Here is a 23898-nt window from a genome sequence, read left to right as displayed (position 1 = left end):
TGAGAGGGGAACATTTTCAGGCCCAAAAAATATTCACTGAAAGTTGACCTTTACATAATGTCAAGTTTTTACACATTTGTAGAAAAATACCTTGATTTATGTGAGGGCATATGCACGTTCAGCACGTTCATTTCACAGATTCTTCTACAGAACAGACCAGGATTTTCAAATGCAATATATAATAAGGCACTTAGCAGACCTACCACAGTTTTCCACCAACCATGCTTTCAACTCCAAGCTCCATAACACTAAATCAACTCATATGCACCTTGGGTGTGTTTCACACTGTTTTACTTATGTGAGCACTTATAACAGCAACGCCTTCAATTGGAACGCAGAGGAACATCTGCTGCTGATGCACTTAGGCTTGATTTTTACAATTAGACAAGTAGATGTCCTTCTTTTAGCAAATGCTTACAGCATGCATCTGTGTTAGAGCTCAATAGTCTGATTCAGATGGGAGGAAAGGGGTGCAAAAAGGTTTAGGATTAACCAAAGACCATCCATGATGGTTCTTTGTCTATTTGGTGAATTTAGCAGATCATTGACAATGGACTGTAATATAGAGAGAAATGGAGCTCCAAAATGGGTTGAAATGTGTGGAAGAGTGTTAACTGTTGTTATTTAGCGCCATCTTGTGGTTGAAAAAAAAAAACACGAGCGTACACGTGTAGCTTAGGCTATTTGTAAGGTTGTGAGGCCAGAGTTTGATTCTGATAAAAGATAATGGTTTTGACTGAATTATTTGTGTAGTTTTGAGATTACGTTTAGCCTATAGTTGTGAGAAAATGGTCAATTTTTCATGAAATGTGTGTTAGCAAATGAGAAAAACTGTACTAATAGCTTAAGACCTACTTACAGTCTTGTCTCAGCAAAGCTTAATGTAAATCGTTTAATCCTGTTAACTGCCACGCTACAGTTTCATTTTGTATTGTGGTCTTTTTAGAAACTTTTCCTGAACTCTCACGTCCACCTCAACACTGTCAATCAACACTACAGCGTCAAGATATTTTATACGGCCTCATTATCTGGGGTTTAGAGTCTCTGAGGACCCTTTAAATACAGACAATATTTCAGCATGTGTCCATCAGGTGTGTTTAAAGGATCTCCACAGAGCAGTTAACAGATTTATAATCCATAAATTGTGTTTTCATTTAAGCTTTAAAAAAAAGCTTCAATAACATCGTGTGAATTCCAAAACTGAGTTTATTGAGTAAAATGTATTTGTAGGCCTACCTTGTCAGTTAGCCTATATTTGTATAACACTGCAAGAATAAAATGTCTTGTAGCGTTTGGGGAGAATCAAACAATCGTTGTTTTGTTCGGGTGTTGTGCCGATTTCTGTGACCCACCGAATTATTTCACCGTAGGCGTTGTATTGAGGAATCCCAAGCCTAGCCCTATTTGGAAATCTAAACTATCCTTGCCGCTCGTCATTGTCGGTGCACTTTTATGTAGGCTACATTAATTAGGGGGTGTTTACAAGGTGGAGATCTGAAACCATTCAGCTGCGCATAATTTCAAGATCATTTGCGATTTATAGCTTTTCTATCCTGAAGAGAGGCGTGCTACGCAGTTTTTTAGTGCGTGCGTACGTCCGTTCTCTGAATTAGGCGTACACGTACGCACATTTGAGAAATGATCGCTTGTACGCAACATGTGCATGCAACATTTTATAAATGAGGGCCCATGGTGTTCAAGAAGCTGCGTAGGCTGACTTTTGCTCTAGTGAATGGTGTTGACAATGACAATGGCATGTGTTGATCAGAAAATAGCTCAAGCCCAAACCACCTAAGAGACAAAACTATAAAACAAGAATTCATGACAAATAGCCTAGAGTGTTGCCAATTTGAAAATTAATTTGGCTGAAAGATGACCTAAACTTAAGCAAGCAAAATTACTAAAACCTGCAGGAAAATATTATTTATGGTGATTATTTAGATGATGTGTTACAGATAGGCTATATAGTAATATTTACGTTATAAAAATCTATAAACTTTTTTGTTACTTCTTAAAACAATATGTAAAAATAGAGGCAGAGTAAAAGGCAGATAAAATAATTTATTTAAAACAAAATATGTGTAAGAAATACAATACAATTTATAATCATTCCATATACAATTATGAGCATTGAATAGATGTTTACACTTCTTATCTTTATTTGAAATCACCCCATAGAGCACCATAGCAAGTAAAGAAGCACATTAATCGGTAACACTTTACTCTAGTTAACATTAGTTCAATCATTAGTTAACATGAACTAACAATGAAACATAGGTAAAGCATTTATTAATCTTAGTTAATGTTAATTTCAACATTTACCAATACATTATAAAAAAATCAGAAGTTGTGTGTGTTAATATTATTTAATGGACCTGAGCTATCATGACCTAACAATAAATAGTTGTATATTTATTAACTAACATTAACAAAGATTAATAAATGCAGTAACAAATAAGTTACTCATTGCTCATTGTAAGTTAAAGTTAGTTAATGTATTAAAAGACATTAACTAATGAGACATTATAGTGAAGTGTTACCCTCATTAACATTATGTTTACAGATAATTCATAAAGATGAAAACTAGAGAGAGATATATTTGAACAGTACTGCTTCAGATTAGATATTAAATTATGAATATGGGGGTAGCTGCCTTCTCAATTCAGTCCATACCTCTGAATGTCACTTAAGAGTCGCAGAATTTAGAGCTTTTTCTACTTTAGGCTAAATTGTCTCTGATTTTTAGATGAAAGTCCCCATCACAGACTATAATGCCACCCCCACTATGACATGTGCATCATCCTTGTTAGGCTTTGTTTTGGTGTCCAAAGAATCCAAACTGGATGGTGTGTCATCCTGTGTGCTGACTTTGTGTGTAGGGCAGAAGGGCACATATTTGGTCCATGTGAAGGAAGAGAGCCAGGTTTGAATTCCAAAGGGCAGCCCATACACGTCATCACTTTCTAAGGTGTTGTCTGACTCATTTTGGTGGGCCCTGTTCCATGCAACAATGCCCCGTTCGCGTTTTGTTCCTGCAGGAATATTAAACAGACTGTTATCGCAAAGGCGCTAAGTTATTTGATGAATCAGATATTGGAATTGGTACAGTTACTGAAGCAGATTGTTAGCAGAACTCACCAGGTATTGTGTTATCAAGGAGAAATCCAAATAATCCTCCAACAAACATACTTGTTGTCAGAAGCACTAGAAGCACATGGTCCAGTTCAACAACTCCTAATACAAAAAGTATAGCACAAGAGATTTAATAGGAATTCAAACAGGATGTTGAGAGCAGATGGGTCTGTATTTATAAAGAGTCTGTAGCATGTGCTTTTCCAGTACTGATCATAGTTGAAATGGTTACCTGTTGCTATAGATGTGGGGTTTTTCATTATCCAGTTAGGAATGGTAAGCCCAGTGAACATGGAGAATCCAAAGATGAAGATATTGCGTGAAGAATTCATGTCTGTATACTATTAATAATGGAAATCAGTCAATGTATCATATTAATCATATTAAATAAATACTTTTATTCAGCGAGGATGGATAAAATTGATCAAAAGTGAGATTTAGAGTGTTACAAAAGATTTTTATTTAAAATAAATTCTGTTCTTTTGAACTATCCAAATCCGTCCCACATCTGATACACGTGGATTCCACACGTCCCAGATGTGGGCCGAATCTTGGCCGACACAATGTTGCTGTCTGAATTTCTATTCAGCAAAGTACCTTGAAAAAAAAAATGATCATGGTTTCCACAAAAATATTAAGCAGCACAACTGTTTTTAACATTGATAATAATAAGAAATGTTTATTGAGCACCAACATCAGCATACTAGAATGATTTCTGAAGAATCATGTGACACTGAAGACTGGTCTAATGATGCTGAAAATTCAGCTTTGCCATCAGAGGAATAAATTACATTTTAAAATATATTAAAATAGAAAACAGTTCCTTTAAATTGTAATACTATTCTATAATATTACTGTTTTTACTGTATATTTGATCAAATAAACAGCTTTGGTGAGAATAATACTTTTTTCAAAAACAATCTTACCGACCCCAAACTTTTGACCGGTAGTACAATATGAGCACCTAATGTGAAGCTTTTTGCATTAACAATTCTGGTTTTACCTGTAGGTTTGAAACACCAGCAGCCATAATGACCCCGAACATGACCAGAAACATTCCTCCAATGACAGGCGTTGGTATTGTAGTAAATATGGCTCCAATTTTCCCAAACATTCCCATTATAATCATTATAAAGCCACTGGCCACAATCACCATGCGACTACCAACCTGTAAAGACGAAAGGTTCCTCTCTGTAACTTCAATTAAAAAAAATTCAAAACAATCTCTCACAATCTAGATAGTGGATAGTAGTGTTGTACGCCTATGCAATCATTATGAAATTGAGTTAAATTCAATATAAAACATTTAGGCTATTATTGTAGTAAATCTTATCATTGTAAAATGTTGTACCTTGGTGATCCCCAAGGCTCCTACGTTCTCACTGTAGGATGTGGTTCCATTGCCTGTGCCCCAGGCACCTGCCAGCAGACATCCAATGCCCTCAATGCCAATGCCCCTGTTAATGGCATGTCTTGGTGGAGGTGGAGCACCAGATAACCTGGCACAGGCATGATAATCACCCACTGATTCAATCATTGAGGATATAACTCCTGCCAGGATTCCAAAAACTCCCGCAAGACTAACAGTTGGCACTCCCCATTGACCTGAATTACATATCCATAAAAAAATATATATATATTGATGATTTCAATAGCCCATCTGATAATACAACAGCAAAAATGAGTCCTGAAAAGATACAGCAATGGTCATATAAAATACTTTATTTGTCTTAATTGTGCTGGTTGCAATACCTGGATAAGGAAATCTGAACCAAGGCGCCCTGCCCGTAACGTCTCCTTTGATGTCAGTCCGAGCTAGATAGCCATATTTATCAGGGTCTGAGGGCAGGACATTGTAGATCGTCAGCAGGTAGCAAATCAACCAAGAAAGAGTGATTCCTAGCAGGACCTGAGGAAACAGACCTTGCTTATAAAGGTATTTTTATGAAGCATTTATATTTAGAAAACAGATATAAAACTTACAGGCATAATCTGAAATATGTAAATCCTGGTGGTGTGAAATTTCTTGGCTTTGCTGTATTTGGGGAAAGGGATGGCAATATGACGGAGGTACTGCGAGAAAATCACAATCAAACACGCCGTCCTGTGGAGGACAATAAGACTGTGTTATGGCTCCGTGTCAGATTAAGTTTAAGTGTATATGCATACTAAGGTTTAAGTTAAGGTTTAAGGTTTAAGTTAAAGCATTAAAAATCCTTGCTGGACAGTCTGATTCGTTCTAGTGAATGTGTTCCGTTAATTCAAGTAAATCAACTCAAAATTATTCACAAATTGGAGTCACTTTAATACCGTATGTAATGTGTTTTTGACTAAGTTATGTTATTTGGGGTATTTTGTTATGTTTACTATAAATGTACCTGTTCAAGTTTGATACTGTCACCCTAAATGAGGTTTTCTTTCTAAACATATCACTGTTTTTGTGCTTGCTAAATATACCTCTGATTCATATGTATTATATTAATGTAAATATACACTATACAAATATATTTTTCATTCATAAAAACATTTACAGTAACTCCTTGTAGTTATCTAGCCTATACAGTAAAAGCAAAAAATAACTTTTTCTAAACAGTATTCAGTGTACCTAGGCTACTTAAAATTTTGATTAATGATGATTAATTCTGAGAAAGTACAAACATGGAAGAGATGCCCCAATGGTTTCCTGCATTCATGCCAGCGGAGTCAAACAGCGATAGGCCGATTAGTGAAATAGTTGGTGCGATGGTCAATGGGCCAATGAAACGCATGAAGAGGCCAATGAGACCGGAGAATCCCACCAGCACTTGGAATAGGGAGCCCACCATGATTGAGCCTTGGAGCTGTGCAAGAGAAGACAACAGAAACAGAATTTTAGCCTTATTCTATAACGATATTCTTTTAGATGTTGTGTTGCTCTAACAAGATAATATTGTATAGCTATCTTCTTTTAAAAAACATCTTTCCATCTGCCTTTCCATCTATCCAAATATGCAATGGGCCCCAAAAGTATGAATTTCATTGGGTTAGAATATAAAATACTAATCCACGTGTTATCAATCAACTTTCACTATTTCACTAGTTTCAATTCACTATTTTTGCATTTAACCAGCTGGTCCCAAGACCATTTTTAGTGGATGTAGGCCTATTCACTTTAGTGGAGTGACTTTCTGCTTTAAGTTCACACAAGTGACCATCAATGAACCACAGGTGTAGTTCATCATTTTAACAAAAACATGTTGCAAGTTTGACATCCAGAAAGTATACATTTTACCAGCCATTTGATTTTACATTTTGTTGATTGAGTTTTATTTAAAACAATGACTTCTCTTCTCTGATGACGTGTTTACTCACACAAGGGAGGGACAACTTGTCACTCATCACAGCAATCGCAAACCACAACAATCCAACGATCCAATCAATTCCCAATGGACACAATCCCACCCTACATTTTTTCTTGTTGGCGAAGCCGTTTCACTAAGATATACGTCATAGGGAAGAAGAGATTATCGCTTCATGACGACTTTAACTATGCAAATAAAATTTGGGACTACTCTACACATGTATCCTTACATGCAGAATCTACCAGTAATTGAGATACTCACCACTTGCATTCGACTTTGCCAAACATCTATGAACTCGGGAGAGGTGGTGTTGACCAGGCTGGCAATTTGTGTCCAGGCTGGACAGGTCCATTCAGGCATTGAAAGCAAAGCCATGGTGGGCGAAAGGAACGTAAACGTTCCACCCTGGAGAATGGGTAACCTTGCATTGGGAAAAAGAAAAACCTTGTCACCAAAAATCGACCTTTTTGATTTGGATATATATATTTATTTATTTATTTTTGTACAAGAAGTCGTTCTATTGCAACTTCCGTTTCATGTAAACTTTAACCCTTCCTGATCCCTTACTTAAGAGCAATGCTTTAACTAATCCATTTCAGCAAGCTAAAAACAAGGTAAATAAGTAGATACGATTAGTAGATACGATGTACTGTACTTTTTTGTTTATTAAAATCTCATTAAATGTCATATAATGGCTAATTTGACAAGATTCCTACAAGTAAACATCTTGAGCTATTTTATGTTTTTACACAGAAAGCTTGCACCAAATCAGTTACACCAACAAAAGGTAAATTTAGATAGTTTTAGGGGTGCTGGGACAAATTTTCACAAAATCAAAATCCTGAGGAATGTGGATTTAAAATGTGTTGAACTTCTTGCTAATAAGATGGAAAATTCCTAATCCTATTACGGTTTTCAGCTACTGCAGGAATCAGTCTGACCAATGGCCCATGTTTCTCTTATACATCAGTAATAGATTGTTTCAAATTCAGAATGTTTGATTATCATAAAAGCGAATGTAGAGTCTGTAGAGTTAACATAGCAGGATTTCTTTGGCCTGTTATTCAGGCAAAGCAGCCCTAGCAGAACACAATAGGATTTCAGCCTAAAACATGCAGAGGCTTATCAGACGGTGAAAACATTGCTAAGCCATTATTCACACTTTAATAGGTCAATGAACTCATTCTCTCAAAGTGTATTTGAAGGTATCTGCAGAAATTTGCTATATGAAAAACAGCTTTTCATTACTAAGCACCCATAGTTAAATAATTGACAAAGAAAGTCCCTTGTGTCTCAGTAACCACAACACAACACTGATTCATGACAATAATCAAAACACTCACAGGGCCCTATTTTAACGATCTGAAACGCAAGTATCAAGCGCGAAACGCAAGTAACTTTGTGGGCGGGTCTTGGGCGCTATTGCTACTATACCGGCGGGATAAATGACTCTTGCGCCCGACGCAAATCTAAAATGGGCTGGTCTGAAGTAGCTTCATTATTCATAGGTGTGGTTTGGACGTAACGTAAAATAAACCAATCAGAGCGACATCTCACATTCCCTTTAAGAGCAGGCGCGCTTGTTCCATGGCGGATTGCTATTATAACGGCGGATTTGCCAGGCGCGCGTCAGGAGCGGTTCACAGCCGAGGAGACCGATGTTCTCGTCAGGGCCGTAAAAGACAGAGAAGTGACATTGTATGGGGATGGGAGAAACCTACCCAAATTTGCTTCGGTTAAACAGGCGTATAATAATTTGGGTAAATGTGTTAGCTAGATTTATGCCTATTTTTTCACATCTTCATGGACACAACAATGATTTCCCTCGTGTGTTAATATTGTTCCTTGTAACAATGTATGGTTTTCTAAAAATGAGAACTGCTGTGTCAGTGTGTAGGCTAGATGAGATAAGCAAAGTGTATGCGCGTTATGCACACGCTACATTGATTATGGCAAAGCATGCACCCTTAAAATAGCATATGAATAACATGCGCAACGCACCTGACTTTAGAGTAGGTTTTTCCTGGTCAGTGGCGGAATTGTTTTCTTAACCTGCAAAATAGCACCAGGGAACGTTTGCGCCGGAACACGGCTCCTCTTTACGCTGGACCACCCCCCTGGGAGCGCAAATTCATTTCCTAATTTACCGACGTGCGTCTGTGGAGGGAAAAGTTTTCTGTGCGCGGGTGCTAAATAGGAATGATACATGTGTCGGTGTACAAAGTCAATTGCGCTGGGTGCAAGATAGGGCCCATAGTGTTTCGTTGTTTAACCAACACCTCATCCTTAAAAAATCTTTACACGTCTTTACCTAATTTCCTATTTCGGTACACTGACTTTGGCCTTGTTTCTGTCAGTATTATTGAATTCTGCTGTGCAGTTTTTCATCAGGCTTCTCTGCGAAACGTTGCCATGAGTGATAAGGAACCATACCTCACTCCAAAAGTGACCTGCAGTATGGTGCACACCCCAGACACGAAGAAAATAGTGCTGATTAGGTGACTTTGCGTGAGGCCGTCATGTTGTAGACAAAGGCCCTGAGACAATATCAGAGGAATGGCTATGATGCCACCAAAAGCTGTAAGATAGTGCTGTTGGAGAGATGGAGAGAATTAGTTATGTGTTTGTCTTTTTTAGTAACCTACTAAAAACATTCTAGGTGATGTCCGAAAGTCTGAGATCACTAATGAAAATGCTTTTATTTTTGCAAAATTGAATCATTTAAAGGGTTAGTTCACCCAAAATATTTAAAACATTGTCATCAATTACTAACCCTTGTGTCGTTCTAAACTTTCGTTCATCTTTGAAACACAAATGAAGATATGAATGAAATGATGAAATCTGAGAGTTTTTTTCTCTCCATTGGCAGCTCCGAACTACCACAAAAGTTCATAAAGAGATAATAAAACTAATCCATATGAGTAGTTTAGTCCAAATTTCTGAATTTGTTAACATTAGATTGAATGTGGTTTTAGATTTTGGACCACACTCTATTTTGAAACTGTAAATTTTTACTGACGAATACTGTGCTGTTCATAATGCATATAATCCAATTGAGATTGATCAATTTGAATTGATTTAGATGAGTCCAGTGATGTAAGATAAATCAATGTTCAAAGGAAGATGTGTGCTTACCTGAATCCCCAAAAATATGCAAAGGTACCATGGTGGAACATCGGTGACACAATATGCTAGCTTGTTACGGTCTCCCTCCTCTGAAAAACTACCTCTTCCGTCCTCATTTCCCGGTAACTCAGAGAAGCGGTCTACACCGTCAACCTAAAGTCAAGAGAGATTAAACAGTTTCTGTCCCAGCAGATCTCAATCAACAACCTTTCCTAATTCAGTCAATATTTTTTCACTTCCACTCATTTGGATTTGTGAGTAAAAACCAATGCACCTCGCTCCAGAGAGACTTGTCTCTTACTTTTGTATTGCTGTTTTATAATGAAAATGACTGCAATGTCAAAGAAATTGGTGTTTTATGCTAAATAATAACTTTATATATCAAAAGAGAAATGGGCTCTGAATGATACGCGCACATTGCTTCAGTTACACATTCCAGCCGTTAAAACACTGAGCATGACCACAATAACAAACGCATTGAATCATCTTGAGTGATTAGAATCGTTGGTCATAAAAAGAAATTATCATACACCATAGCTTTTTACAACTGTGTTTGTACATCTGTACAACTTATACAACTGATTATAACCTGACTGCAGTCTGGCGCAACTTTTAGATTTAAGCAATGAAAACAAAGCAATGTTTCACACCCATGATCAAATACATTCAAACTTCAATGTCTCTGGATTCAATCTGTCCATTTCTAGAAGCTCTAAGACTAATTTAAGAAATAATCAAGTAATTCTACATCAAATTTCTGTCTATTAATGGAGGTTACTTACAGTAAATGCATAGTTGTCCAGCCCATCTCTGGTCTTCTCTGGAGCCATGAGTGTGGAGACAGGAGGCAGTGTAGAATTCTCAATGGAAATTCTAAAAAGAGAGAGGGCAAGAGCTAGTTAAGGGCAGCATAATAAAGAAGAGACGAGAGAGGGGGGGTAGAGACACGGGACTGGATATGGGATGCTGTAGTTGATTGTAAATGCTATGGGACCCATCAGCTGCTCATGTGAACTCAATTACACCACAACTTGCAGGCAGCTGACCAGAGCCACGTGTTGCTGGAGCAGAGCTCTTTCTGGCTTAAGAATACACCCTGACACACACACACAAATGTGTGCATGTGCACCAATCGCCATGCAATGCATCTTGGAAGTCTTTCTGTCTTTCTTTCAATCAAAAACAAAAGAGAATAATGTATTACTTCTCTCAGGGCAAGGGTCATTTTATGTTGCTTAGTGATTGCTGAATGATTTACATTGTAACTTGGTGCGGGATTGTTATAGTTAACTAAAACTAACACCATTACATTTTTGTTACTTGAAGTAAAATACACTTTCATTTAGTTTAACTAAGTATTAAAATAACTAAAACTGAAAAAAAAAATTATCCAAAAAAATATATATATATATATATTAGTACAGTATATATATCGTATAAATATAAATTTTACTTGATATACAATAGTATAATGGGAAAATCAAGACTAAAATGCACAACAGTATTATATATAGATAGATAATATATATAGTACTTTAGCACATCAACAAAAAACATCAAAAGTGTATATTTGATATTTTTAAAAAGTTCAACATTATTTGCTGAAACTGTTTCCCTGCAAGATTTTCTACACTGTCTCTGCCAGAATCTTTTATCCTTCTTATTATAGCAATTATGTGATCCTTTTACTCATTTTATTTTAAAACCTGTGATACTATACTGGCAGTATTCCTGCAATGGCAGGTTCCCAATTTACCCCATATGGCATGCCAATGTGTGAACATACAGTAACTGTTTTTTCCTGAGCAATTTTTTTTTTCAAGTCTTTAATGTATGTGCCTATAAAAACCTAACTTTCAAAAATAAACCTAGTATGAGAAACATTTTTGGAGTAAACCATGAATAATATCCCTTTTCTTTCTTATTTAATTTATTGGATGTACTGCAGAGAATAAGGGTTTTACATTCCTGTAAAGCTCTCAAAACCAGACCAATGCAAGACTTCCCAAATACTACGTATCACATGTCTCTCATTTTGCAGATTTATCTTAGATAGTGACAGGACAAACGTAATCATCCAATCATTCTCTCATCAGATCAACCCCACTGAACGCCCAGTGGGCTCTTGTGAACATAAGAACATTTCTTTCATTAGACCATTAGAAAATGTTAAGACATGCCGTCTACTTACCTTACCATTCCTCACATGAAATGAATCTCACTGTTTTGATAGGGCCATCCTGTAGTAAATGATTATGAAAGTCAAGGAAGTTTTCCAGATAATGCACATGACCTTTCACCCTCTTTTCACTGCACTCATCATCCATAATGATGTGCCAGATTCCCTGGCCAATCAAATTAACGTGTTTGAAAACCAGTAGATGTGCAACATAGTCTGAGAAAATAAAATCACATGCAGATTTTATTTTATTAAAATCCGTCTGGTGAAGAACGGACATCTAGAAGTAGGCTACAATGTGTCATGAGGTCTTTTTCTCAGCCTATTCTCTTCTTCATGTTCTTAGACATGCTTCATTCTAGTGCTTTCTGGATCAGGAAAGTATCACCATCAATACATTAAGCTGATATGTGCAGCATGCATGCATGGAGAGACTAAATGAATTATGTAGCTTATTATGAAATATCTTACTTTTAGTGATCAGTAATTGTTTCAATGGCAGTAGATCCTCAGTGATTTACAATTGTACAACTATATCATTAGTTATCATGCGAATTTGATCTTCAGAGCAGCTCTGTGGCTGAAGGCACAGTCCTATTGGAACCGAGACTGTGATGTCATTTGCCTTAGTTGTAACTGTGTAACTAGTTAATGCTCAAGATTATAGCTCAGATATAATGGTTAAGTTCTACAACCTTCCTACTCCATTTGAACAATGAATTTGCACGACTTGTCCAGTCATTCATAATTTTTAAATATTAGAGATTGCACTTTCAAAGAGCATCTAACTGATTACATATTTAAGAGCAGTGCATAATTAGACAATATGGTCACTTTAGATATGCCCATGGTATTTCCATTCCAGAAATTTACAATTGTACAGTTCCCTATTTTATAATTATTGTTATTTTGCTCAATTTCAACCACTTCTCTTTAAGCATGTAACGTACGTTCTTTTCCAGCAGGTGGCTTAATAGCATTTAATAAGATTCTTGTTTTCAAACACAATAGCATTATATTTAGCCCTAAACATGGGAATTTGCAGATTTAAGTAGCTGAAAATCTCTGAAATTTTCACATTTATTTTGAGGATAATAGGCTAAATGTATGTGTTAAATATTAGAATTTATTAATATAATTTACATATGATTTAAATCATTATATTTTTATTGCACTCTCTTCAACTGAACTATGTATACATATAGCCAGGCCTACCACTAACAATATCTACTAATGATACTATATAAATGATATTAAAGATGAGGGACAAGGGGGAGGGAGTGACGTCACGGGTTAAGAGACAGAACTTCTGCCCACTTTGCATTCCGTGTAGATGGCGCCGGTTTTCCTCATGACATTTTAAGTTAAAACCGGGAAAAAAATGTGTTTTTGATGGATGGAACTGTAGAGCAGTTTATCACAGCACTGTTTACAATGAAGCAGTCGAGTCCAGCCCATGACACTCGTTTAAACATCATTTAATCATCAGCAAACAGGAGGCGCATCGGGACGGAAGGACTGCAGCATTCATTCACCTGAATCTCCTCATCAGCCTTCGCCTCTCCGAGAGCGCGTGAGGGACGCAGAGATCACACCCGTCCGGCGGCGATGGCAGCCGGGGGAGGATGCGGGGAATCGGTGGATCAGTACCGGGCCGAGGTGGAAAGGCTGACCCGTGAGCTCGCTGAAGCAAACCGGGAGAAGATCCGGGCTGCGGAATGCGGTCTGGTGGTGTTGGAGGAGAACCAGACGCTCAAGCAGCAGTACGGGGAGCTCGAGACCGAGCAGGAGGCTCTCAAACAGGAGTTGGAGCAGCTACAGGAGGTAAACATAGCTTCGATGAGCTGATATAAATGTATATGTGTGTATATGTCTGGAACTAATGTCTGTAAATGCACATACATACACACACACACACACACACACACACACACACACACACACACACACACACACATATAAATATATATATATATATATATATATATATATATATATATATATATATATAATTTTCTATTATATTATAATAGATATCATATTTGACATTTATTTTAACCTCGCTTTCACTACCCATACCATAGAATTTTCATGGTAATGTTTTGTAAGTATATTTTGAAATATTGTTGAAACTAAGAAATTGAGTTTCCTTAGAATTTTCATGGTATTGTAAGTGTATTTTGAAATATTGTTGAAAGAAATTGAGTTTTTATTTATATATATATATATATATATATATATATATATATATATATATATATATATAAAAATCAGTGCTGTTGGTAAATTTAGACTTGCTCAAGCAATGATTGATTCTGGTGTCACGGGTTTATGAAGAATCTTTGGTGTGTCAGGAAGGTTTGCTGTGCTTTTGTTCCATAAAGTCCATCCCTGCTGTGAAATTCTGTCTTCTTTCTGTATCTCTGATGTTCACTCAATATGGGCTATACAGTATAAGTGAAATTTTATCGTCGGTGTATTTGTATGTATAAATCTCAGAACTAACTAAGCATGTTGTTGGCTTGTTTAGTGTGATGTGTGAAGCTTTTATGAATCATTTGTATGCACTTTTATTGTTATAATGCTCTCAAAACTATTTTTAAAACATCATATTCGCTCTCAGTTCTTGCTTTTCTTAATTTTGGGGTTTTCTTACATCCTTAATGATAAGAACAATGAGGCAAATGGAGTAAACAGTAACCATCTAAAGTGGACACCCATTGCTGTGTTCAACTGACCACACTGTAATGTATCCTGGGACAAATGGGATCTTTTAGAGAAGTGAAATGATGAAGAGATAGAGATGAAATGAGAGACAGAGGAAAACTGAGACAAAAGATGGAAGATACTTTCTGACTGCTGCACCAGCTGCAGTGATCCAGGGACTGTGGCTTCACAGCACAGTGTGAATAACCATTACAGGTGATGACAAAGAGGGGTAGGGATATAACATGTTCAATTGTCAAATCTGAACGTTGCTCATAATATGTCATATTTAATACTAGGTGATTTGTTGTATTAACTACACCACCGTTCAAAAGTTTGGGGTCAGGAAGATTGTTTAATGTTTTTGAAAGAAGTCTATTTTACTAACCAAGGCTGCTTTATTTGATCAAAAATACAGTAATAACAATACTATTTTGAAATATTATTTCAATTATTGCATAAACAATTTGAATATATTTTAAAAATTGTATTTATCCTTGTGGTGGCAAAGCTGATTTGGTGCTCAAGAAACAGTTTTCATTAATGTCAATGCTGAAAACGGTTGTGATGCGTAATATTTTTGTGGAAATGGTGATAAATTGTTTTCAGGATAGAATAGAGCGTTCAAAAACAGCATTTATTTGAAATATAAATCTTTATAACATGGTATAACACTTTATAACAAGTCTTTACTGATCATTTTGATCAATTTAATGCATTCTTGCAGAATTAAAGTATTCATCTTTTTTTTTTTTTTATCTTATTGACCCCAAACTTTTAAACAATAGTATGTTGCTTATAGGAACTTGTACAGCAATCATGACTGCCATTGAAGCAGTGTAGCCTGACCTTTTGACCTTTGTTTTGGTTGTCTTCATTAGTGTTTTCAGTGCGGCACATCATCGGAATTAGCCGATAAAGGCTTAAAGGGATAGTTCACTTTGAAATTAAATTTTGGTATGTTTTAGCTTACCTCAAGGGCATCCAAGATGTAGGTGTCTTTTTTTCCGCAGTAGTTTCAATTTTGATATTTTTAGGTCAAACCGTTCTTGTCTGACAGTCATATCATGCAGGTCTATGGTCACCCCCTCAAAGAGCATGCACAGAGTCCAAATTAAAACAATTCCCCATCGTCCAAATTAAACAATTCCCCATTGTAAGTACACATTGATGGCCTAACTGTGCGTTCACACCGCCGGCGGCGAGAGCGTCAAAGTGGCTGGAAGCCATTCATTTTCAATGAGAGCCGGCGGCGAGCTCCGGCGAGGGCGGCGCGGCGCGTCTTGGACGGTGAGAGCGGCGAGAGGAGTTGAAAACAAGTCAACTTTATGGTAATAAGCTATGACGCGGTTCGGCGGCAACCAGCGGCAACCAATCGGAATGTAGAAGTCCTCCGCCTAGGAGGAAAAAAATCACACATTCTAATCTACGTCAGAGCGTCCCCGAATCTTTCTACGGCGTCGGTGGCAGGGCGGCGAGAGCGAATTTTGCCGCTCTCGCCGGCGGCGGTGTGAACGTACAGTAAGACACGAAACGAGCGGTTTGTGTGAGAAAACGAACAGTATTTATATCGTTTTTACCTCTTGTAGCACAGCCACGTCCAAGTGATCTGAGGGCGCGAGCGCATCCTGGTGTGTGACGTGTGCGCAGACTGGTGCATAGATATATACACTAGATGTTGCCTTGGCTACGGCAGTTCATTGGAACGAATGTCTTTAATGCGACATCTATGCTGAGTCCCAATTCGCATACTATCCGTCCTAAATAGTATGCGAAACTAGAATTAGTACGTCCCAAATCGTAGCATGTTGAAATGAGTATTCCAAAGATACCCGGATGGTCTACTATTTCCGGTTAGAATTCGAAGTGCAGATCAATGCACACTCTAACGGCTAATATTGCCCACAACCCATTGCGTGCGGGAGGGAGGAGCTTTGCGGTGATGATGGTCCCAGCAAACACAGAACGTTCCCCTAACGTTCCCGTTTGGTTCCCATTTGGTTATTTTTTTGGGAACCAAACAAGAACGTTCTGGGAACGTTCCCTGTAGGTTATTTTTAGGATCTATGTTTATAACATTAAGGGAACGTTCCCAGAACGTTCCCTGTAGGTTATTTTTAGGTCTAAATTTATAACCTAAAGAGAACGTTCTGGGAACGTTCCCTGCAGGTTGTTATTTAATAACCTAAAGAGAACCTTCCCAGAACGTTCCCTGCAGGTTATTTTTAGGTTTAATTTTTATAACCTAAAGAGAACCTTCCCGGAACGTTCCCTGCAGGTTATTTTTAGGTTTAATTTTTATAACCTAAAGAGAACCTTCCCAGAACGTTCCCTGTAGGTTATTTTTAGGTTTAATTTTTATAACCTAAAGAGAACCTTCCCAGAACGTTTCCTGCAGGTTATTTTTAGGTTTTATTTTTATAACCTAAAGAGAACCTTCCCGGAACGTTCCCTGTAGGTTTTAGGTTTTATTTTTATAACCTAAAGAGAACGTTCTGAGAACGTTCTCTGCAGGTTATTTTTTAATATCACTTACTATTAACAGGCAGATTCAACTGACAACGTCGTCAGTACGGTCCCCTAAGGTTATAAGATAACCAACAACGTTCAGATCTATTCGCAATAACTTTTTATTAATGATATTTTAAATTATGTTATATATTTTAATTCTATATGTTAAATGCTGTGTGACTTTGAAGTGTTTTAATGCGCATGCGCGTGATCAAACACTGGAGCACGTGCGCAGCGCGAGAGCAGATGGAAACGTCATCGACAACTGACAAACAACAAAACTCCCGTCTCTCGCTGTTGGTTTCACTGCTTTCAGGTAAGTTTAGACAACAAAATCTCACAAATAATACACACAAACGCCCCTGACACATTTCTTACGTGTAATTGACACGCTTCTGTTAAATATTTATTTAAAAAAAAATGGTTTTATGTCTTTGAAAAAGTCCGTTAGCATCTACGCTAGCTAACCGTTTTCAAAAGACAACGTTAGGCCTAAGTTACGTTAAGTTGAGGTCTTATTTATGAAAGTTTGGGTTTTTAAACACATATTTAGTGTAGATAACAGTTTTTGATAGTTTTGCTGGTAATTTGTCAATGGGAAGTAAGCTAATTTATTTAGGCTAAACTAAAAGAATGCACTGTATTGTTAACTTAATCAGTGACGTCACTAACCAATATTGCTAAAATGTGATTTCAGAATAGCGAGAGAAAAAATAAAACTCTACAACAAGGGGTGAGTTATTGTTTAATCATGATGATAATTCCATATGCATATATTTCACAATGTATTATCTTAAGATTTGTATATTTATCTTTTATGCATTTCACCTCTGTTCTAGCTTGGTTCCTTGTAATAAACCTATCACATGTAATATTTTTGGCTCTGTGACAAACAGCATGTTATGTTCCTAGATCATCATGCTGTGATGGCCTGCTGCACTCCCTGTCCAAGAAAATCTCTATGAACCATATGACTAGTAAGCAAAACCACCTCAAACATGCAGTGCACTGCTGTTCAAAGGTTTGGGTTCTGTAAGATTTATGCTTTTGAAATAAGTCTCACATTTTAAAATCATTAACCCCAAGTTTTTTCAGTGAGATTGTCCTTGAGAAGCCTGTAAGCGAAATAATCAGCTAAATAATAGGCGACTAATACAATATTATAATGGTCATAGTTATAATAATTCATTTAACTATTATGATAACATGATATCCTGATGATTACTATATTTTATTTTATTTCTTTAGGTCTGTTTTGAATTATGTTGGCCAATGAGACTGACACCATACTGTCCAACTCAAAGGTATTTATGTATTTTTTTTATTGATCAATACTGAAATTCTTTGTACTTTTAAATGCGGTTCAGGGGGTCGACAACTTTAGGCATTTATTTTTCACAGATTTATTTATTTAATGTTTATTTGACAGGGACAAATGCATAGAACATTGCTTTATAAAAAATACAAAGTAGATGCCATGCATACAGGTTTATAGCCATGACTAATTTGCAACCCCTTGATATCTTGGGCAGCTGTGGCTCATACTCTTAGCCTTTAAAAATGTTTGAATTGATATCCCCAATGCAATATCAGGGGGTAAATATATCAGTAGAGTTCTTAAAGTTATGGCTTTGCTCTTGTTACCAGATGAGATAAAATCCCTATTGTTTGGCCCTGTATTCTTCAGGACAAGACCTTGATGCCATCCACAGTCAGTAGATGAAGAAGGTGAGTTTAGCCGAATTCAGTTCTCTTTCACTTTTTTTTTACAGACACGTGCACGCAAAATGAAGTCAAAATGGCGAGTTTCCTCTTGTCTTGTGTTTTAAACAGAAAGAAAACGGATACGTGTCATTTATATTAGTTCTGCGCATTCGTCTTAAAGGGACAGCAGCCTAACGTACCCGCAGCTGTTTGTGTCGCCAATGGTGATCAAACATCAAAAGAGAAAATGACTTGTAGCTTTAGCAAAGATACATTAATTTTATAGTTATTTTATTTTTACACTGAAGACTTATTTTACATTTTGATAAATCAATTTCTGTACCTGATAAGTTAGATTTAACTGAAAAACATAATGCACTGCTTATTTCAACTGTGTTTTTCTTCTATTGTATTTATCTATGCTTGTTATCTATTGTAATTTTCTATGCAGGTTCACTCCTCTACAAAATCCCCCCAATAGGGGTTATGCGGAGCGCCCAGCGGTTGAACCGGAAAGAGGTCTAAGCATTTCCGCTTTTCACTTCCGTACACATCTGCAGCGGTAGGTGATCTCTGAGTTTACTGTTAATTTTTGCTTAATTCTTACTTCTGTTTTAATTAAAATGTCACGAAGGCTAAAATATCAGAAAAGGGAACATCCGAACAGCAGTTTTTGTTGTGTGCCGGTCTGCTCTATGTCGGGGAAAATGAGTAGTACAAATAGGTTCTGTACTCATAAAGTGACGTCAACATCAGCAGTAGCATTCGCCGTCAGGCAAGTGTTATTTAAATAAACTCCTGATGTACTTACAAACTTTCCAATGCCTCGTTTAATGAGTACAGAACCTATTTGTACTACTGTAGTAGTTTGGTACCATTCTGGGCATTATTAGTGGGGTAATTTACCAGATACAAACCTGGAGCCGTTAGCGCATGCACTAAACCATACGGCTGATATCTCTAAATAAACTCTAAATTTTTCAATATCGTGCAGCACTAATATTGAGCATATCTTAAAGTGAACCTGGAATGATAATTTGTGATACCAGATGAGATGTATGTATGATAGATTTTGAACTGTACTATTTTTTTTATTTCAGGTTCCAGCGGAAGGCATCAAGGCATCAGATGTTGGCCTGGACAGATGCACCTGTAAACTACACCGACCTTTGCTTTTGCATGGATGGCTGATTATTACCATGTTCTGTGAGGGTTTCATTATAGCAAAACTGAGCACCTGTGACAGTGGAATTTGTAGGTGTAAAGTCACAGAGATTAAAAAAAAAAATTGATGGCAGTTTCAAACTTTTTTTCACTTTCTTTCTCATAAACAACACAGCAGTTACAGGTTTTCAAATTCTTCATTGGAGGTGAGACTTATACATAAAAGGTAGAGCGAATTCGCAGGTCAGAGTTCACTAGACTTAAATATTATTTTCTCTGTTTTTTATTTGACTTCAGAGAGAGAGGCTTAATGGGTATCCTTACCCCTATATAAAACATTCCTTTTTTGATTTGTAGTCTGAAATAATAAATAGTGCAATATAAATAAATGCAATGTAGTGTTTTGAAATATATAAATTTTTCTATACACATTGATGCTGAAATATCTGAATAAATACATGATACCAGCAGCGCTCGTGCTCTCATATCTCCTACAGCTTGTGACACACAATCCCACCTCACTCTTTTCATTTGCTCCAGATGAATATTAATGCCATTACAGGGCTTGAATTTTGGCATGGGATTGTGTGTCCATGTAACACGTTGTCTTTTTATTTTCTTGTTAAATTTGCAGATGGTGTTGGGAGTTTAAATGTTTTGAGCGGTGTGAAGATTGGCACATTCATGTATATTGTATATAAATAAATACTTTTTCAACTTTTTAGCCAAAGTTATAGGCTACAGTTTGCAAAAGATAGTTTTAATTAAAATGTTTGTGCAGTTTTATTTATTGAAATATTTTCATGTTTGAAATATTAAATGTAAATTACTGTTCCTGAATACATTTTGCTAACGCTGTTTTTAATGACTTATTTTAGGTTGATAATTAAACAATGAATCAACAAAAACATGGATTGTGTGCTGATTTATTTATTGAATACAAACTGATTGATTTACTTATTAATGATAGTTTCTGTAAATTCAATTTATTGTAATAATATATTCATAGGATTCTTAAGTGTTTGAACAATAAACAATGTAGAATATGTTTGTAGACCTATAATTTGTGTACAGGTATATCAGGATGTGTAGACGTTAGGAGAACGTTCCGGGAACGTTCTGGGAACCTTTTGGCAACGTTCTGGGAACGTTCCCCTAACCTTCCGGGAACGTTCCCCTAACCTTCCGGGAACGTTACGAGAACCTTGCGGGAACCTTTCGGGAACGTTCTGGGAACCTTTCGGCAACGTTCCGGGAACGTTCCCCTAACCTATAGGGAACGTTCTATTAACGTAAAGAAAACTTTCCTGGCTAACCAATAGGGAACGTTCTTGGGAACGTTCTGGGAACGTTCTGGGAACCAAAAACTAACGTTCCCAGAACGTTCCCAGAACGTTAAATTGTTAGCTGGGGTGATGTAAACCTGGCAGTCGGATGCAGCAACGGAGATGCGCCCTCAGTTTTTAAGTGTAAGAATTCAAATGTTTAACCCTAATTAAAGTTATATTTTATTGTCTCGTAATATTAATGGGTTTATGTTGTGCCAAAAAAGTACCGTGTTTATCTTGTAGGGTCCGACGAAGATACCGAGCGCCTCATTGCAGGCTACAAAACAATAAATAAAAAGGCTCTAGTAGCCTACAGTGTCATGCAAGTGTCTTTTTTATGTATTTCTGTTTCTGTCTGACTTATATGTTAACTTTATCAGTCCAACCAAAGAAACATGGTTACTACACTTTTACTATAGTAAAAGCATGGTTCATTTTCATCGGGGTATTTTTAAGGATTATACATAAGTATAAGATTAAGTATAAAATACGTTAAACAATAGTTACACTATAAACTTTAAATATTTTAACTCAGAAAATAAGTAGCGCTAGCTTTCGTTACACACATTTGCACATGAACGTCAGAACCAGCCGCCTCACAAACGACCTGCGTTTGGTTGATCTACGACGACGCCCTGCTTCACTGTTTGTTTGTAACAAAATGTTTGTTACAAACAAACATTTTTTCGCCTATCGTGCGTCTACTCTACACCCGTACCACTGAAAAGACGGATTATATCCAAGACTTAAGCCATAAATTAGTATTAATATTGATAGCACCACTGGTAGCGTCGTTGCTAACTTAACTTACTGTCCATCTGTTAAAATGGCGAATATATCAAATGTAAGTAGTCTACCTTTTGGTGCAGGTGAGGACACATTTGAGCTGCACGCGGTGCAGTCTGAGCTGGAAGCTGTTGAGAAACAGATCCACGACCTTTTAGTAAGAAAAGCCGAGCTGATAGACCGGCGTTTGGCTCTCGAAACATCACGTGCCGAGGCACACAAATCAGAGATTAATGTTACTAACCCGCTGACTCCGACCTCGTCTACTCCGTGCGTTCCTCAACATCGGTCCCGAACGTCGAGGTCGCGATCAGCCATGGTCTCGTTCACTCCGGCTCCAACATGCCATCACGAAGCCTGGATTTTTCCGCAGCGGAAGTCGCGAGTCAGGTCTAGACCAAGAAAACTCTCTCCGACCCTCCCGGTTTTCGAGATATCCACACAAAACCGCTTCTCCCCTCTTCGCGAAACAGAACGCGATGCTGTGATCATCGGCGATTCCATCGTTCGACACGTACACGTTACGTTAAATAAAAGTAAGGTGCATAGTCACTGCTTTCCTGGTGCTCGTGTTTCTGAAATCGCTGCTCACGTTCCCGAGATTCTGAACGAGCGCGTCGGAACCGTTGTCCTGCACGCGGGAGGGGCCGACATCAGACTGCGCCAAACGGAGGTTTTGAAGAAAGACTTCAGGAATCTGATCGATACGGTACGCAGCACATCGCCTGATATAACGATTATTGTGTCAGGACCGCTTCCCACGTATCGACTAGGTCATGAAAAGTTTAGTAGATTATTTGCGCTTAATGAATGGTTAATGTCATGGTGCAATGAGCAGAAACTTCTCTTTGTAAATAATTGGAATCTGTTTTGGGAGCGTCCTAGGCTTTACCGTGCTGATGGCTTACACCCAAGCAGATTCGGATCGGATCTTCTGTCAGATAACATCTCCAAAATGTTAAATACCTTTTGACTAGTAAACAAAAGTCCAAATCATAGTCTCTGCTGCACCAATTTAACTGATATAAATAGTGTAGAACATTGCATAGAAACTGTGTCTATTCCTCGTTTAGTGAGATCAAATCATAAATCTACTGCAGGATCTAGAAAAAATCTAATTGTTATTAAACCAGAAAATGTTGCTATTGGTAATCAAAAACAATTTTTAAAGCTAGGTCTTCTAAACATTAGATCACTCACACCTAAGGCAGTTATTGTAAATGAAATAGTCACAGATAATAGCTTCGATGTACTTTGCCTTACTGAAACCTGGCTTAAACCAAATGATTATTTTGGTTTAAATGAGTCTACTCCAGCAGGATACTCCTATAAGCACGAGCCCCGTCTGAATGGTCGTGGCGGCGGTGTTGCAACAATCTATAGAGATTTTCTCAATGTTACTCAGAAAACGGGTTATAAGTTTATTTCATTTGAAGTACTTGTACTAAATGTTACGCTCTTAGATGTTCGAAAAACATCCCTATTATCTCTAGCCTTGGCTACCGTATATAGACCGCCTGGGCCTTACGCTGATTTCCTAAAAGAGTTTGCAGATTTTCTCTCAGACCTATTAGTTAACTTCGATAAAGCATTAATTGTTGGAGACTTTAATATCCATGTAGATAATCAAAATGATGCGTTAGGGGCTGCGTTTACAGATTTATTAAACTCCTTTGGGGTCAAGCAAAACATTACCGGACCGACTCATCGATTTAATCATACACTCGATTTAATTATATCACATGGAACCGATCCAACCGATATAGATATCATTCCACAAAGTGACGATGTCACTGACCATTACATGGTAACTTGCATATTACGTACTCCTGTAATATATCATGCTGCGCCGCGTTATCGATTAGGCAGAACAATCCTTCCATCCACCATAGATAATTTTTCAAACAGCTTATCGGATCTG

At 37.2% G+C, this 23898-nt stretch overlaps 2 protein-coding genes and 1 long non-coding RNA gene across 3 annotated transcripts in view; 2 read left to right on the top strand and 1 right to left on the bottom strand.

Moving 5' to 3' along the window:
- Window positions 1-2766: 2766 nt before the first annotated feature.
- slc23a4 (solute carrier family 23 member 4) lies at window positions 2767-10435 on the bottom strand (the record flags this gene model as incomplete). The annotated part of the gene is made up of 12 exons (XM_081372341.1): window positions 10382-10435; window positions 9609-9752; window positions 8907-9064; window positions 6735-6894; window positions 5791-5972; window positions 5116-5236; window positions 4885-5041; window positions 4484-4737; window positions 4136-4300; window positions 3365-3473; window positions 3139-3234; window positions 2767-3032 (listed from the first exon to the last, which is right to left on the bottom strand). The coding sequence occupies exons 1-12, from the start codon at window positions 10427-10429 to the stop codon at window positions 2767-2769; spliced, it is 1860 nt and encodes a 619-aa protein (XP_081228467.1). The 5' UTR covers window positions 10430-10435.
- A 2849-nt stretch (window positions 10436-13284) lies between these two features.
- Window positions 13285-23898, top strand: part of bicd1a (bicaudal D homolog 1a) — a 56870-nt gene continuing 46256 nt past the window's right edge. The window contains exon 1 of the mRNA XM_081373321.1: window positions 13285-13602. Coding sequence (XP_081229447.1) covers window positions 13387-13602 — 216 coding nt within the window. The 5' untranslated portion in view covers window positions 13285-13386. The remainder of the gene's footprint in view (window positions 13603-23898) is intronic.
- LOC308695245 lies at window positions 18119-19936 on the top strand. Its single transcript, XR_014030678.1, has 4 exons — window positions 18119-18299; window positions 18683-18723; window positions 19151-19261; window positions 19800-19936. It is a non-coding gene; the product is annotated as an uncharacterized lncRNA (long non-coding RNA).

The sequence above is a fragment of the Scardinius erythrophthalmus genome (genome assembly GCF_964197995.2).
Source record: "Scardinius erythrophthalmus genome assembly, chromosome: 8".
NCBI lineage: Eukaryota > Metazoa > Chordata > Actinopteri > Cypriniformes > Leuciscidae > Scardinius > Scardinius erythrophthalmus.
Note: the sequence above shows the minus strand (reverse complement) of the source record. Positions and strands in the feature narration are given on the sequence as shown.